The sequence below is a fragment of the Simochromis diagramma genome, unplaced genomic scaffold (assembly GCF_900408965.1).
Source record: "Simochromis diagramma unplaced genomic scaffold, fSimDia1.1 OVJJ01000753.1, whole genome shotgun sequence".
Lineage (NCBI taxonomy): Eukaryota > Metazoa > Chordata > Actinopteri > Cichliformes > Cichlidae > Simochromis > Simochromis diagramma.
This window is the reverse complement of record NW_024387523.1, coordinates 10718236-10734136: the sequence shown is the minus strand read 5'-3', so window position 1 is coordinate 10734136 and position 15901 is coordinate 10718236. Positions and strand designations below refer to the sequence as shown.

Below are 15901 nucleotides of genomic sequence, written 5' to 3'. Positions count from 1 at the left end.
TAGCTGTTAAAACAGCGGATCAACAGTTTCAGGCATAACTGTGTGTGTAGTGGTTAAAACTTGGAATCACCATTACGACTTCCCATAACACTGCTTCTTGTGTTTGTCAGTGTTTGAACAGTTGCGATTCAACTGTGTACTGCGCTCTAGTGGCCTGATGCTTGTATTACACATAGAGTAACATCCCAGTAGGGTTTCTCATGCTGTGTGTGGTGTTTTTCAGTCCCAACTCCATCCACTGAGGAAGATCATGTAACAAGGTTAAAAACTGAAGAGCTGTCAGACTTCTGCTAATGGACTTTCCCCCCCCATCAGTGCAAGTGTATAATAAAACAAAGACATTGTAATTTATTGGTACTTTTCATATTTTAATTTGTCATTTTAACCACATAAAACACTTAAGCAGACACACATTAGAGGATAAAACTGATTAAAATAAGGTGAATCGTTTACAGGCAATAAGAACATCTTCCTGCATAGCGTTACTGTCATTTAAAGAGCAGCTGATCTAAAATAAAATGCTTAACTGTCATGTTTTTGGTTGTTTTGTGTAGTTCTATTCAGCTGAGAAGGTGCAGTAGATTCCCCAGTGATCACTAGTATAGCGTCCACAGTCCAGCTTCTCCAGCCCCACCAAGGCCATGTGATCAGGGGCCAGACGTGGGATTCCACGTCTGATGGCCGGGCGGAGGTAGATTCTGTCAAAACAGCAGCGAGCGACAAAGGGAAAAATTTTGTTGTTGTTGGCAGAGGTGTCCCACGTGTAGCGGCAGTGCTCCTGTTTGCCCAGTCGCTCCCACACATCACAGACAGTTGCAGGCAGGCCCACCTTGGTCACCTGAGACGGGTCCAGAGAAAAGAGTTACTGTGATTTCTTGTTACAAGTTTACTGGCTCTATGTGAGTGGAAGGAGCAGCGTCTGACCTCCGAATCCCTCAGGTTTGTGTCTCCCCCAAACACAACGGTGACATCATCAGGTGCATGTTTCAACCTCCGCTTCACCACATGCAGCTGATTCAGACGCTCTGCAGTATTTTCCTTACAGCTCTCAAAGTGGGATGTCATCAGGCACAGCTTCTGACCGTTGACGATCACCTGAGCTTTGGAAACGAAAATGTTCCTGAGCATCACTTATGGACATGAAAAAAATATCAGAGATGATTTTGCACACACCTGAACAACCAGCAGGTTCCTCCTCATCTTAGTGGTGGGATAAGCTACCATCTCGCTCTCCACAAGTTTGACTCGTGACTTTTTCAGCAACATCCCTGTGAAGCAACCGTTCCGACCACCTGATCAACACAAAAGGAAGAGAAAGATGGAGACTTTTAAGCTTTGGTTCCCCTTCAAATCAATTCTTTAGTCAATGATTTGTTTATTCTTTGAGTATTAGTTCCTAGCTCTTCTTCCATGTTTCTAGTTCTGTTCCCTGGTTGATCTTATCTGTGTCTCAGTGTTTGTGTTACCGTACTTCCTGGATTTTTTGTCTTGTGTGTGTTGTTCAGTCTGTCTCGTTAGTCAGTGGAATTAAGACACCGTTCCAAAAGCAAACACAGTTGGTCGATGCTGAGAGTGGTCCTGTTGTTGAGGTTGGAATCATCCTGTAATCTCTTACAAACTACCTCCAACACTCGTGACTGAAACACAAGTGAAGAGAGATATAACATCGTATGAGACCATTGTTTCATCTGCCTCCATAATGACATCTCTCACTTTCTCAACAAAATCCAAGGTGTTTTGGATGTGGTGTTCAGAGCTGCCTACCTACGGGTTGAGGATTGAAGCCAGAAACTTAGAGATGTTATAGGTGACCAAGTTCGTCATACAGACAGCTGGTCTGGGTAGAGGGGTCCAGGAGGAGAATGATTGAATAACAAGTCCAAAAGGCATTTTGAAAGTGAAGCACATTTATTTTTTCACCAGACCAGAAGACAAACACTTCTGGCCAGCACCCTCCATTATTAAGTGGCCTATTTACTGATATAAGTAAAGACTTACATAATAAACACAAAATCACTGCCCTATAACAGCTGGAACAGGCTCCAGCCCCTGAATTGCATACACAGAAGAGAGTGGATGGATAGTACTGCATCTAGCTGTTGAAACAGTGGCTCAACAGCTTCAGTCATATGCATGTAGTGCTTAAAAGTTAGGACTTCCCATAACACTACTTTCAGTCCTGTAAGTCAGTGTTTGAACAGTTGCTATTCAACTGTTTACTGCCCTCTAGTGGCCTGATGTGTGTATTACACACAGAGTAACAGCCCAGTAGGGTTTCTCATGCTGTGTGTGGTGTTTTTCAGTCCCAACTCCATCCACTGAGGAAGATCATGTAACAAGGTTAAAAGCTGAAGAGCTGTCAGACTTCTGCTAATGGACTCTCCCCCCCAATCAGTGCAAGTGTATAATAAAACAAAGACATTGTAATTTATTGGTACTTTTCATATTTTAATTTGTCATTTTAACCACATAAAACACTTAAGCAGACACACATTAGAGTATAAAACTGATTAAAATAAGGTGAATCGTTTACAGGCAATAAGAACATCTTCCTGCAGAGCGTTACTGTCATTTAAAGAGCAGCTGATCTAAAATAAAATGCTTAACTGTCATGTTTTTGGTTGTTTTGTGTAGTTCTATTCAGCTGAAAAGGTGCAGTAGATTCCCCAGTGATCACTAGTGTAGCGACCACAGTCCAGCTTCTCCAGCCCCACCAAGGCCATGTGATCAGGGGCCAGACGTGGGACTCCATCCTTGGTAGCCGAGCGGAAGTAGATTCTGTCAAAGCGGCAGCGACTGACATACGGAACAGTTTTGTTGTTGTTGGCTTTAGTATCCCACGTGTAGCGGCAGTGCTCCTGCTTGCCCAGTCGCTCCCACACATCACAGACAGTTGCAGGCAGGCCCACCTTGGTCACCTGAGACGGGTCCAGAGAAAAGAATTACTGTGATTTCTTGTTACAAGTTTACTGGCTGTATGTGAGTGGAAGGAGCAGCGTCTGACCTCCGCATCCCTCAGGTTTGTGTCTCCCCCAAACACAACGGTGACATCATCAGGTGCCTCTGACATCCTCTGCATCACCACATGCAGCTGTTTCATCCGCTCTGCAGCATGTCCCTTACAGCTCTCAAAGTGGGATGTCATCAGGCACAGCTTCTGGCTGTTGACGATCACCTGATTTTTGGAAAGAAAAATGGTCCTAAGTATCCCGTTCCGCAGAACTTATGCACATGAAGAAAATATCAGAGATGATTTTGCACACACCTGAGCAACAAGCAGGTTCCTCATCATCTGAGTGGTGGGATAAGCTACTATCTCACTCTCCACAAATTTGACTCGTGACTTTTTCAGCAACATCCCTGTGAAGTAACCTTCCTCACCACCTGGTCAACACAAGTCAAGAGGAAGATGGAGACTTTTAAGCTTTAGTTCCCCTTCACATCAAATCTTTAGTCAAGGTATCCTGATACACATAAGTATCAATATCATGTGCAAACTGTATGTGTACACAGATACTTAACGGTTGTGGTCAGTTTACATTTAGTCATTGTATGTATCAATGTTGTGGTAATATGGGCGCTTTTAATGACTTCTTTGAACTGTCCTATTTCCAGTGTGCAATGATTGTAAAGCTTACATCTTTAATGAGTGAAAAAAAATTGAAAGTCTGAATTCATTTGAGATTTTCTCTAATCCACACAGAGTCAAAAGTATGCTTACAGACTCAAATAAACATATACACTCTGACTCGAATGTTTTAATAAGTGGTGCTGAAGACTAAAATGTCTTAACTGTACAAGTCAATAAAAGCCCTAAAATTACCATGAGACACCCCTTTTACTCCTACACTGCAACCTTCCATGCCAATCAAGTCAGTGTTGACCCGATGTGCAGTTACATTTCTCTGGAGGTCCACGTTAGGTTATGCAGACGGTTACCTCGTGGGCTTAAAATGAGCTTCCTGTCATAGTTCCCGCAGAAGTATAATCCCCATATTAGTACAACAGTCAGAATTTATAAAAGCAGTGAAAGAAGAACACAGATGTCACTAATATCTACAAATGTCTCTGCTCATGCGACACTGAGGGAAACCAAAGCAGTTCAACTGCATTCAGCCATTAATGACCATTTTATCGTTCACATGAGTGCTTTGCCTAACTGTATCTAACATACTGTACCTTCAATCATCAGGTAGCTGACAGCCCGTTTCTTCAAGTACTGGACATACGGGGGAATGAGCTCCTGCAGGAACACCACGTCAGGAGTGTATCTATGAAACAAAAACAAACAAACAATGAAAGTAAAAACCAATTACTTTACTTACATTAACTATCAAATATATAGAACTTTGAGTAAAATGTAAAATTTCCTCCAAATGATGCCTAAAACTGTGCAACAACTGTAGCACATGCTTACAAGACTAAATATGAACACAGGCCTCTGGCACGCTCTGCAATGTTGTCCGTATCAAGTCCGTCCACGTTCCAGGTGATCATGGACAGTTTACCATCATCTTCTTCTGAAGGTTTCCGTGTGGTAGCAGGACTGTCTGCAGTCAAATCTATGCTGCAAATGTTTCCACAGACAGTTTGGCTAAAATGAACAGAGTCATAAGTAAACGTCACCATACACAGAAAAGACAGCAGACTCACCAGTTTGCAGCAGGGGCATCTTCAACCTTCTGCCTCTTAGCTTTGGGGGTGGTGTCTTTCTCTGGAAGCTCCTCAACATCAAACACTCTCTCCATGTCTGCCTCAAAGAATGAGTTCAAGGCTCTCTGAAGGAAAAGAGACAGGAATGTGCTGCTTATCACGGGACTAAAAAATAAAAAAAAATATCAGGACTTGGCTGTATATACATCCGTATTCCAGCATCAGCATCAATATAATGTTTTTAGCTACAGGCTCTCATTTAATCAGTAAAATAACCCGCAGCTGTGCTGAGTGCAATTAAAAGTGCCCATTTGGACTCCGGCTACAACACCAGAGTTACACTCAGCTGGTGTATGTACCTCCATCTCCCAGTCATTCTCAGCCAGGTAGCACTGAGCCACGGCGCTTTCAGTTCCCGCTATGGCTGCAAACTCGTCACAGAGGCGGCTTCTTTTTTCCTCCAAGTTAGAAACTGACGGTGTGTCCGACTCCGAGGTAGAAGCCATCTTTATTAGACACCAGTTTTGCACAAGTACATCTGAAATAAAGAATTAAAACCAAACATTAGCCCATCTTTTCTCTCTGCAAGTTCTCTAAGGTGTACCCATGAAATACGTCCGGGTGAACTTGCTAAACAGTTTCTAATTCGGATAAATTGAAGCTTTAAATAAGACTTTTTAGGGTTGATATACCATTTCATAAGACTCCACACCATTAAAATATACTTTTTATTATAAAAAATATTTAACTAAAAGAAGGCTTGGAAAAAAAACTATTAGCATTAAAATTTTATACGCACGCGGCGCTGTTTACCTTCTTTACTGTGGCTGGCCAGTTAAAGTTTCACCCGGACCGTTTTGCGGCACGCCACAGTTTCCGGCGGTGTAAGATAAACAGAACTTTGACATTGGCTGTATGAAAAGGTGTTAAACACACACACACACCGTGTCGTTAACAATGGCTTCGCTTACTTTAAATTCCCTAAAACATGTAATGAGAGCTATGGTGGATAGCCCAGGCTTCGACAGGGTACTTAGCAAGGTAAATATGGACAGTTTGTGCTAATTAGTTTTTGGTTTAAGCGCAGAAAAAAGCCGGTGTCTGTATTGTTGCGCTGACATAAAAACAACTCTGTGTTTTCTTCAGGTGGACATTTTGTCTGCCAGCCCCGGTAAAGTGGTGTGTGAGATGCGGGTAGAAGAAGAGCACACAAACCGGGGAGGGACGCTGCACGGCGGGCTAACAGCCACACTGGTTGATATCGTCTCCACCATGGCTATCATGCACAGTGAGAGGGGGGCACCGGGGGTCAGCGTGGATATGAATATAACGTGAGTCCATAACTATTGTAAGCCTTTCTGGGAACAGGTTCTACCCCTCAAAACTCTGGCATAAGGCAGATCTGCCTGTAAAAAGTAGCAAGCAGGGTTCAAGGTTCAATTGAAATATGTAAAATGAACCTTCACAGGGTCCTACAACACGGACCCAGCCACCAACCAGACTTGTGCTCGTGTAGGGTTATTTTCATGCAAAAACTAAATATTTTTACTTTTATCTGTCACCTTTTGTACATTATACTATTTTTGTTTTCCTCATAAATGGGTAAATGTGAACACTTAGTCCAAAATTACTTTACTATCTTTATTCCATTTATCTGTGCTCAGGATAGACACCAGTTTGTGGAGTGACCAGGGCTAGGGACAGGTCAGGTTGAGTGGTTTGGAGAGGCTGAGATGGTTTTAGCATTTTCACACAAATATAACAGGCTTGTTCCTTTATGTTTAACACATTAAGTTTTTATTTCTCATCGCTGTGCACCTTCAAACAGCAAACCAATTTGAACCTAAATTAAAGGAATAGTAACACATACAAGACAGTCCTACTGGTGTATCCATCAGCTGGGCTTATCACACACAACAAGATGAAAAAGGGAAAAAAAAATATTACCTGCGTATCATTTATAGCTCTATACTCAGGGGGTTAAGGTGACATTCAGAACTGTGTTTTTTCTTAATAAGCTGTGGTCACTGTATTTCAGCATCTAGCTATAACTGCAGAAGAGGAACAAGCATAAAGGGGATGATGCAGAGGGTTGGTGTGATGCTAGGGATAGGATGACATGGAGAAAGATGGCGACCTTGTTGATTAGAATTTTTATTTGCTTTGGTTTACAAAATTGCCCAGTAAGAAAATGGTCCCTGGCTTGATCCCAGGAGACAAATCCCTTTGGGGTTTCATCAGATGTGTTAATGCAGGGAGCAGCTGAAAGTAGCTTTATTCACTTATTGCCAAGACTAAAGGATAAATGTTGAAAGTCAGAAATAACATACTCAGCTTAGCGCACTGAGGATTAAGTTACACCTCACAGGATTAAACTTAACCTCCTGCAGGCTTTCCTAATCTGGCTGATAATTTCCCCGATAAACTACAAAAGCTGTCACTGTGTCATAGGTACATGAACGCTGCCAAGATGGGAGAAGATGTTCTCATCACCGCTCAGGTTCTGAAACAGGGACGGAGTCTGGCGTTTGCCACAGTGGACCTCACCAACAAGGTTACAGGGAAGATCATCGCACAAGGAAGACACACCAAACATCTTGGCAGCAGCTGAAGCTTCTCCACTCTGTATCTGTCTGTAGTGTCAAAGCAAGCGTGACGATGTAAACAGCTTCTCTCTGTCTGTAAATAAGTTTGTAATCAGTACTTCAGTGGTGGGTGTCACAATGCTTGGGCTACGAGCTGGTGGTTACTTGCTGTTAAATATTTGCCAATAACTTAAATTGACACCAGTGGTTATTGTATGATCAGAGCCCCTTGTCATTGAAAGACTGTATCAATGATTTGTGCGCATGCAATAAAAGAAAATGGACAAAGAGTGATGCTTTCAGAATTTGCACTGTATTGGGATATGCTCAGCAGTATTGATTTGAGAACCAACAGAGAAAAAAAAACTCCAGAAGTTACACGCCTTACATCCTTTTAAAGTGAACACACTGAATCAACAAGGAGCAAAATTATATGTGCGTAATATTCTTTGACAAGCAAGCCTGCAAAACCCAATTTAATTTGATGAGCATGGTGGCAAATCATCTAACTTTTAGTAGGTCAAATAAAAATAAGAGAATTAGCTTTCAGCAACTTTTGTTAGGTATGTTAAACAATAAATGTCGCCATTTCAGTTACTCACCAACCCACATCCCCAATAAAACAAACATAAAAACATCATTTCAGTAGCTCAATGGAATAGTGCTTGAACAGTGAACATGACCCTCAACGTCTAACCAACTTTGTGTGTATAACACCTTTCAAGTCACTCAAGGTTTTAGCGAAGGCTTGCCTAGCATGTTTCAGAGGAAAGCAAATGACACCAAACCATCTTTGAAAGTCCAGCAAAATAACTAAGGCTGTTTATAAGAAGCGATACCTACACCATATGATTTGACAGATACTGTTCATCTCATTATCTCTTTGCTTACACGGGTGTTTAAACACCTCTCCACACCTGTCCTCGGTCACAAGACTGCGTAAAGTTGTTCTAGACACCTGCGTGACATTACAAGCTTTAACAATCATTTCTTATGACAACAAGGATATAAAACGCGTCCATGTGAGAACCACCATGATGACCTGTGTATTGTTTGTTCCTGTTCTGATGCAACATAAAGAGTTCCTTCAATGACCGGTGCTGTTGACAGTGCAGCTCCAAGAGAACAACCAACCACTCAAAATCAATGTTCGTGCAGGTTCAAATGAACAAAAATAGGTGAGTGAGAAGCAGGGAATGAGGAGGAAGTGGAAAAAAAGGTGAGGGATAAATCCAAAAATGGTAGGGAGAAGAGGGGTGGGGGCACATTGGGAGCATGAGGCAGAAAAAAAAATGAAGGATGGGAACTCAATCAGATTCAGGTCAGGGAAGGTAGAACGAGTAGAAACAAAAAAGGAGATCCAAGCATAAGTTCACATCTTAAAGGGAAAAAAGGATGGAGATGAGTACATCAATTTGCTTCTGAAGGCTTAGGCAAGAGGAAGGGAAAAAGGCTTTTTTTTTTTTTTCTTTTTCATTCCCCCTCCGTGTGGCTGGGTGGAGCAAGAAGCCTTAATCAGGCATATAAGGGCGGAGGTGATCCTCGATGTCTCCCACACCCCAGCAGGTCAGCTGGTCCTGGGGCAAGTACAGGCAGAGGCTGCACAACTTGAAAACTGTGGCCTTGGTTTTAGGAGTCTGAAAGAATGTGGACAACATTTGTGATAAAGTGTGTTAACAAGACCATTTCAGGGTTTTTTCCTCCTCTTTTTAGGAGAATTACATTTTATTTTCAGTGATGCGACATACCTGTAAGTGCTGTCTATCCATAAAGAGAAATACAGACTGAGTTGGGTTGTTCATGACCATTCCAGCCTTGTCTTTACGACCCAAAGCATGCATGCACTGCTTCTCGTAGTCTCCATGATGAAATTCAAACTTGGCCTGTAAATAAGACAGACTTAAGAACTAAGGACAAAGTTTTGTTATGTAAAGTCTCAGTTTCCCAGACACAGATTAAGCCTAGTCTCAGGCTACAAACTCGCAGTGTTTCGTGTTAGTTGAGGACTGAACTTCATACATATCTGGGAAACTGGCTGCAAAATTGAATTTGCTGATAAGATGCTTTTTTTTTTTTACTATTTAAAATTGCTACACTGTGAAGGTGATTTAAAAAAATAGAGTGTACACAAAGATGATATTTTTAACTTTCTATAGTTCTGACCAAACCTAAGGTGATAAGGACTGACCTGAACAGGCCTAAAGGGTTCATCATCGGCCCCCTTCCATCTGGAGAACAGCAGACAGACGATCTTCTCAATATCGTTGCGTGGCCATAGGATAAAATCCATTTCCTGAGTGCAGCCTATCACATCCTGTAAAAACACAGACAGCTAACATGACACAAAATGTTTACTTTTCCATACACTCCCCCTTTCAAATGGTATTGTGTCTCACCCTTCGCATTGACTGGTATCGGGGCGCGTGTAGTTGCACAACGTCTTTTTGCAGGAGCTCTATTGAACTCTCGAGAGAGTAGCTGGAATCGCGCACACCTCGTAGGATATTTTCTTCATAGTTGTTGGTCATCACTGGCACAACTTCGGCTACCTCAAAAAGTGCTGACTTCTTCTTCTGTAATGAAAAAAATTGGAGGGGGGATATTTTAAGGCATTGCTTTGGTTGTACAATGAGGAACAAACATGAGTGGATCTGTAGTGCTGGCAAACCTTTTCTTTGAAAACGAAGGCTATATAAATCTTGAAGTCAAACTGATCAGCCAAAGATTCCCTTTTCTTCCGAAGTTGAGCTCGAAGTCGATTTCGTGTTTGATTTCTGCGTGAAGTTGGGTCCCCCATGGTTGGAATTCGATGGTAGTGTCTTCTCCTCTTCTGCAGTATATTTTGGCTAAACTCTCTACTTTCCGTTTGATAAAGGATGGAGCTGGCTACCCTTTGCAGAAACAACGCATCAAAACTCTAGGCTAAATCCTCAGTATACCAACTACGAACTTAAAAGGTCATAAAAATCTTAAACAAAACTAAGTCATTTCGATTGTTTTGTTAAAAAAAGGGCAGTGTTGAGGAGGGGGGGAATGGTCGACAAGCTAAGACTACATCTCCTTTATGCTTGATCAGAAATCCATGTTTTAAGACATGACTTTCAAGGACCGTGAGCTTCGTTTTTCAACCTGCCATGGAGGGATTACAACAAAGATTTAAATTAAAACAGCAACTCAAATGACTCAACTTTTCCCTCCTATAGATGGTACTGAAATCAGCAGAAAGCGCTGCTGCAAAAACCCATATCGCTAGTTTTCTGCAATTGAGATTGTGGACTACAGCAAGCAGACAAATATTCTATCGTTTGGGTCATTTCAAAGTCCCTCATCCATGGCTGTCTTTTTGCTTCCGTGCAGACACTGTTATGTGCGTGTTATAGACGGACTGGGGATACAGACGAAGATGGCAGGTAAACACAGATGCCAGGAGATATTGGCACCGGGTAACATCGAAGACTACTGCGAAAGTAACTTGACATTTCCGTGACTTTTACTGCCACTCATTTGGCCCAGAGCCTGTGTCGTTGCTGCCACTGCCGATAGTCATGATGTGGGCGTATTTTTAGCACACTAGCTAAGGTGAGCTAGCAGGCTAATCTAGGCATTCACTTCCGACACTAACTAGTAGTGAGCCAGCGATATAGCTACATCTTATCATCTGACTGATTGGCTTAATTGAGGCCTATGTGTGATCACCTAGCTTAGCGTACAGTCATCTTTAAACGCGTTTACATTTCCCCCACCTCCTCGGCTCAATGTGACTGCCAGTGCTGTTTGAGGCTAAGAAACCAGCGGGCTTCACTCACTAACCGTTTACACCATTTTCGCTAAATGTAATGCGCTTCAGTCGTGCCTTGTTAACTACTTCATCGACAAAAAAAAAAACAGAATCAGCCCAGGGGAATCAATTATAGCCAATCAACGACAGCAGTTGAATGGCGAAATAATTGTTAACTAAACAAAAGAAATCAACCCCCCGCTTTCCACGTCTGAAGTTTCGAGGTGTTTGCTGCGCTTGTTTTCTTTCTCTCCTTTTCTTCAGTCGTCACAACCTCCGGCTCGCCCTGCCGCATGCCATGTCAAGATAAATCGACAATCCAGCTCAAGTCCTCCGTTCTTTCAGTCGACATGTGGAGTTTTCTGTCTCCCGGCGGGCCCATATTTAACGACGTGTCGTCCAACGTTTTTTTTCCGTTTGGTTTCTTTGTTTGCGTGGTTTTTTTTTTTTTTTTAGGTAGCTAATAATGGCACATACAAGCTAGACGGTCTACAGCCTCCCCCAAAATGGCTGCACAGTCAACTACAAAGATATGACGTGCCTTGACATGTGACCGCACGAGGGGGGAAAAAAACAACGGTGCAAAAAAAAAATAATTCTTTGTGAGCATGCGCCTCACTGGCCTCTTGCTCACGTGACGGAGTGGGCGTATTTAAGCCTCTGGCGCGGGAGTATCGGAGAAGAGTCGAGCGAACGGGAAACCGAGGTTAAGAAAAAGCAGGCAGGGTAAGTTCTGTTAATGTTTTTATATTAAATGTTTTTAATTTATTTATTTTTTTATCTACAGTTATATCACATTAAGTATCTTTCACGTCGGCTAATTTGCCTTCTTTAAACGTGGCTGATTGTTTTTTCCTTAAGCTCCAGCTGACTCGAGGCCTTCTTACCATGGCTTATTTTAAAAGTGGGGAAACTTAGACCATATGATCCTTTCCTTATAGAGTAGCGTTTCTAAGTGGGTAGAATCACTAGTCAATGGTAAGCTAGACAGCTAGAGGTTTAAATTTTTTTTTTTTTTAATATAATTTTTGCTAATTAAAAATCAAGCTTTCTTTGTCTACTACTTGTCCTGGCTCAGGTTTCGAGAAAAAAAATGTACGTCAGTGGAAAAGTAAAGCAGAGCCACCAGAAGTCCAATGAGAACATAAAGGTAAGTACAAAGACGTTTAAGTTGTTTCGTCATTTTGTCTTTCAAGTGTAATCATTGGTGGTAATTATTTCCCTAGTAGTGCTCACATATCTCCTATACTACCTTTCTTGGGTGACTGGTATAATTTTTAGAGGGCTTCTCATGAAATTCTTATTTTTTTTTTTGGGTGAGGATCAGTAGTTTTATTTAAACTCCAAAACCAAAAACTTCCATGTAAATATAGAAGGCCAAGATTGCCTCTTCCGTTTATTGTTGTCTTTATTCCTTTATATTAACATGTATAATCCAGCTGCAGCAGTCTCTGAACATGTAGTCTCAACAGAACAAAGCCATCTACTGTAAGTGGCTTGAAGGTCAGTCCTAAAGGACACTTCAGGGTTGGGTTGTGTGGAAAGGCACTTAAATGTGGTATTTCCTGTAAAGTGGTATTTAAATTCATCATATTGCTGAGCAGCTCTGTGTCTTATTGCTTACACTTAAACAAAATTACATTTGTTTTGGTTTCTACTTTGCTGTTCCTTAAGGAAAAGGCCCACTCACAACTTAATCACCCATTATACAAAACACCCCAGCAGTCTTGTGAAGCTGTGGCCAAACATTAACAAATTATGTTTTCTGGCTGCTCTGTAATGATCATTGGAGAGACTTTCCCACGGCTGTTAAGAATTTGTGCCCTACCCGCGCTTTGCACACCTGTAGGTCTGTTGCACATGGCACTGCTGTTGTGGCACCTCACTTATGCCCTTTCTCCTGGTGACAGTGTAACTAAAGTAAAGCTTGTGAAGTGATGCTAATCCTTGCTGAATAGAAGCTTTGAGAATGAGAACATGGGTTCTGCTACTTTCCCATGTGATTCAATCTTTAGTTTCTAAAGGCTAATCAGGGGGAGGGGGAGTCTACCTTCTGTTTTGTTAGCATGTTGTAATCTAATCAGATATACAGTAACGGTTACTTGTGTTGGATGCCTTTCAGAGCCTTCTCACACCTTCTCAAAAGACTATGGGACCTGCCAGGCAAACCCTGCAAGTTCGTCAGGTTAACTCAGACCTGGGGAGGTCAGCTAAGGTTTGTAGTAGCTGTCCAAATTGGCTTGCATGAGATTAAGACTTGTAGATGTTGAATCACTCATGAAAATTGCATCTTTCAAGCCTAAATTTTGGAAATGATTTGGTTTTTTTTTTTTAGGCCGGAAAGGTTGGTCCAAAGCGGAAGAATTGGACAGCTGAGCAAATCAGAGGACCAAAGAGAGTCAAGATGGAAGTCAAATCCACTCAAACAGAAGCAGCTGATGGGTTAATAGATGGCATGTCCAAAGAAGCATATGAGCTCATGGTCAAAGGTAGAGAAGGCAGCACGGTGCGCTAGATGGTCACAAATTTTCACTTTATCTCAAACTCTGATCTAAACCCTCTGCTGCTGTTGTAGAAACTCCACCTTCCACCTACTGGAAAGAGGTAGCAGAGGAGCGACGGAAAGCACTGTACAATGTTCTACAGGAGAATGAGAAGGTGAGTTAATCACTGAGATTCTGCTAATGTTTAGCTGCAAACTGAGCTGTTCCCACGCTCCCACTGACACTCTTGACCTTTGGCTACTGACCAGCTGGCACTTGAGTAGCTCTGAAGCTCACTGAATTCTCCTCTATATAAAAGGTGCTGATGCTGGCATTTTTCTGCATTCATGGACACTACTTCACGATTCCTGTAACTCCTAAATTGTTTGGCTAGATTGCCTGTACAGTGTATTAACGTAAAGCAGTTTTCTGGTTTAGACCTCCCATGTGTAGGAGGTTGTCTTAACTTGGTGTTTGCATTGTTGTTTCAGCTCCACAAAAGCATAGAGGCCAGAGATGAGCAGCTAACGAAGCTTCAGAGTGAAAATGAAGAGCTGCAGGAGCTCGCTCAACATGTCCAGTACATGGCTGACATGATTGAGGTAAGTATTAAAATTTGACTGCACATTGAGTTGTGGTGAAAAACTACATCTGTTAATGTTATCAGCTGTGTACCAACATTACTGTGGACAGTTTTGAGAAAGTGGAACTGGAGGGATGCACCAGGAAGCTTAAAATGTATGGCTAAACAAACTTTAAACAGATTGGAGTTCAGTTTATTGGTGCAGCCTCAACAGTTTCAGTGTCTTCTTTTTTCCACTCGGGGAAAATAAACTGCCCATCCTGTCTAGAGATGCTTTGCATAATTAAATCTTAACACGATATGCGTCTGATCAAGTTTTACAAATCTGGCTACTTGCTGCAGCATTGCAATTACAATTTTGGACTCTCATTCTGTTTAATCGGTGGGCACAAAGTAGTAACTTGGTGGTAAAAATTTCAGCCTTTTGAGCTAAACCCAAATTCCCTGAGCAGAGTACTTAACCAGGTGGAGAGCTGCATGGATAAACTGGACAGGACTGCACAGATGGGTCTGTTGGTAAATTAAACTTGGTGTACTCTCTTTTTAGAGACTGACTGGGAAATCTCCTGACAATCTGGATGAGCTCAGAGGGATTGCCTTTGATGAAGATGAGGCTGAACATGAAGGCGACAACTTGGCAGATCAGAGTGAAAACGATCCAGACTACAGTTACGGCTCTGCAGAAGAGCTATCAGATGATGAAGAACCAGGACCCTCAGGACTCCAGAACTAATACTGCATGACTTTGACATTTTGACCTGAGTAAGCTTTGACTGCAACGAGTACTTCGTTTGAAGGAGATGAGCTTTAAAGATGTGCATGTACTCTAAATTCAGCCTGCAGTTTTTTTTTTTTAAATATATTTTTCATCATTGCTTAAGTTTTTAAGGGTCTTAAGAAACTAAGCCAGTGACGGTTTCCTTTAACAGAAGACCCCTTGATGTGTCATAGTAAGACAAGTACAGATGTGAACTAAGCTGCTGGCACCTGAAAGACTTCCATGTCAGGGTGTCCACAACCATTAGTCTAAAAGAAGTTTACCTTGGCCAGGTGAAACTAAAATGCTTGTCCAACGTGCTTCTTTTGGCACTTGATTTGTCTTGCGGCTCCTGTTGAGCTGACAGTGTTTACAAATTTTACTTGAACACCTGTTTTTCCCTGTTGTGATAAGTTAAATGTGCACTGTTGGTCAGTTATTTACTGCCAGATGTGGCAAAGAGCATGGCCCTGAAATGTTGCCTCACTGTAAAATTTTGAAGTTGGTGTAAATAAACTTTATATTTTAAATCTTGACACTTATTGAAGCTTGTAGTTCTTGCTGAACCTAAAGGGTGAAGTTGCTACGGAAATGAGGAAAATTATAAATGGGTATGCTAGGGACTCGGGGGGGGGGGGGGGGGGTCCGCTCTCTTCACACTGATGTGAAATGTAATATTTGTTTTGTAAGTTTAAAGGTATAATTCACTTGCAGAGTAGACTTGAAGTAAGGACACTCGAATGTGCTGCTAATTTGGCAAGAGCGTTTGTGCAACCTTTATGCTGCAGTGTTTGCAGTATACCCTAAGCTTGTTTGAGGATAAGCTTCGACCAGTGGGTTTCAAACATATGCCCAGGGGTAGGACTTGGCTCTGCCAAAGACTCCAATCGGTCCACTTGGTGGTGTTGGGATGAATCTTTAACTTTTATCTGTATTTTGAGAAGCGTTGCAGCTTTTCTCACTGAAAGACCTCCTCGATAGCCTGTCATACTACAGCAAAGTGACACACAAATGACCTCAACTAGAGATGTCTTTGTTACTGTGCTATGGAAGGAAAAACTG

At 42.0% G+C, this 15901-nt stretch overlaps 5 protein-coding genes across 9 annotated transcripts; 2 read left to right on the top strand and 3 right to left on the bottom strand.

Annotated features, from left to right (window-relative positions):
• Positions 1-366: 366 nt before the first annotated feature.
• Positions 367-1463, bottom strand: LOC120726744 (tyrosyl-DNA phosphodiesterase 2-like). The gene is made up of 3 exons (XM_040020641.1): positions 1174-1463; positions 925-1095; positions 367-838 (listed from the first exon to the last, which is right to left on the bottom strand). The coding sequence occupies exons 1-3, from the start codon at positions 1264-1266 to the stop codon at positions 557-559; spliced, it is 546 nt and encodes a 181-aa protein (XP_039876575.1). The 5' UTR covers positions 1267-1463; the 3' UTR covers positions 367-556.
• Positions 1464-2424: 961 nt separating this feature from the next.
• On the bottom strand, positions 2425-5254 carry tdp2b (tyrosyl-DNA phosphodiesterase 2b). The gene is made up of 7 exons (XM_040020719.1): positions 5013-5254; positions 4654-4778; positions 4418-4567; positions 4180-4271; positions 3266-3384; positions 3005-3175; positions 2425-2918 (listed from the first exon to the last, which is right to left on the bottom strand). The coding sequence occupies exons 1-7, from the start codon at positions 5157-5159 to the stop codon at positions 2637-2639; spliced, it is 1086 nt and encodes a 361-aa protein (XP_039876653.1). The 5' UTR covers positions 5160-5254; the 3' UTR covers positions 2425-2636.
• A 253-nt stretch (positions 5255-5507) lies between these two features.
• Positions 5508-7528, top strand: acot13 (acyl-CoA thioesterase 13). The gene is made up of 3 exons (XM_040020727.1): positions 5508-5694; positions 5800-5984; positions 7105-7528. The coding sequence occupies exons 1-3, from the start codon at positions 5611-5613 to the stop codon at positions 7262-7264; spliced, it is 429 nt and encodes a 142-aa protein (XP_039876661.1). The 5' UTR covers positions 5508-5610; the 3' UTR covers positions 7265-7528.
• A 1-nt stretch (position 7529) lies between these two features.
• cunh6orf62 (chromosome unknown C6orf62 homolog) lies at positions 7530-11501 on the bottom strand. Its single transcript, XM_040020725.1, has 5 exons — positions 9907-11501; positions 9635-9811; positions 9427-9552; positions 8987-9121; positions 7530-8875 (listed from the first exon to the last, which is right to left on the bottom strand). Exons 1-5 carry the CDS (start codon positions 10033-10035, stop codon positions 8750-8752), a joined length of 693 nt encoding a protein of 230 aa, XP_039876659.1. The 5' UTR covers positions 10036-11501; the 3' UTR covers positions 7530-8749.
• A 111-nt stretch (positions 11502-11612) lies between these two features.
• On the top strand, positions 11613-15375 carry gmnn (geminin DNA replication inhibitor). Of its 5 annotated transcripts, none has more exons than XM_040020723.1 (8): positions 11676-11742; positions 12095-12166; positions 12456-12504; positions 13139-13231; positions 13352-13505; positions 13592-13674; positions 13991-14101; positions 14630-15375. In XM_040020723.1, the coding sequence occupies exons 4-8, from the start codon at positions 13166-13168 to the stop codon at positions 14813-14815; spliced, it is 600 nt and encodes a 199-aa protein (XP_039876657.1). In that variant the 5' UTR covers positions 11676-11742; positions 12095-12166; positions 12456-12504; positions 13139-13165; the 3' UTR covers positions 14816-15375. The 5 variants fall into 5 exon arrangements, with proteins under 5 accessions (XP_039876655.1, XP_039876657.1, XP_039876656.1 ...); XM_040020722.1 differs by having other exon boundaries at positions 12456-12519; XM_040020724.1 differs by lacking the exon at positions 11676-11742 and adding an exon at positions 11885-11994 and having other exon boundaries at positions 12456-12519.
• Positions 15376-15901: the final 526 nt, after the last annotated feature.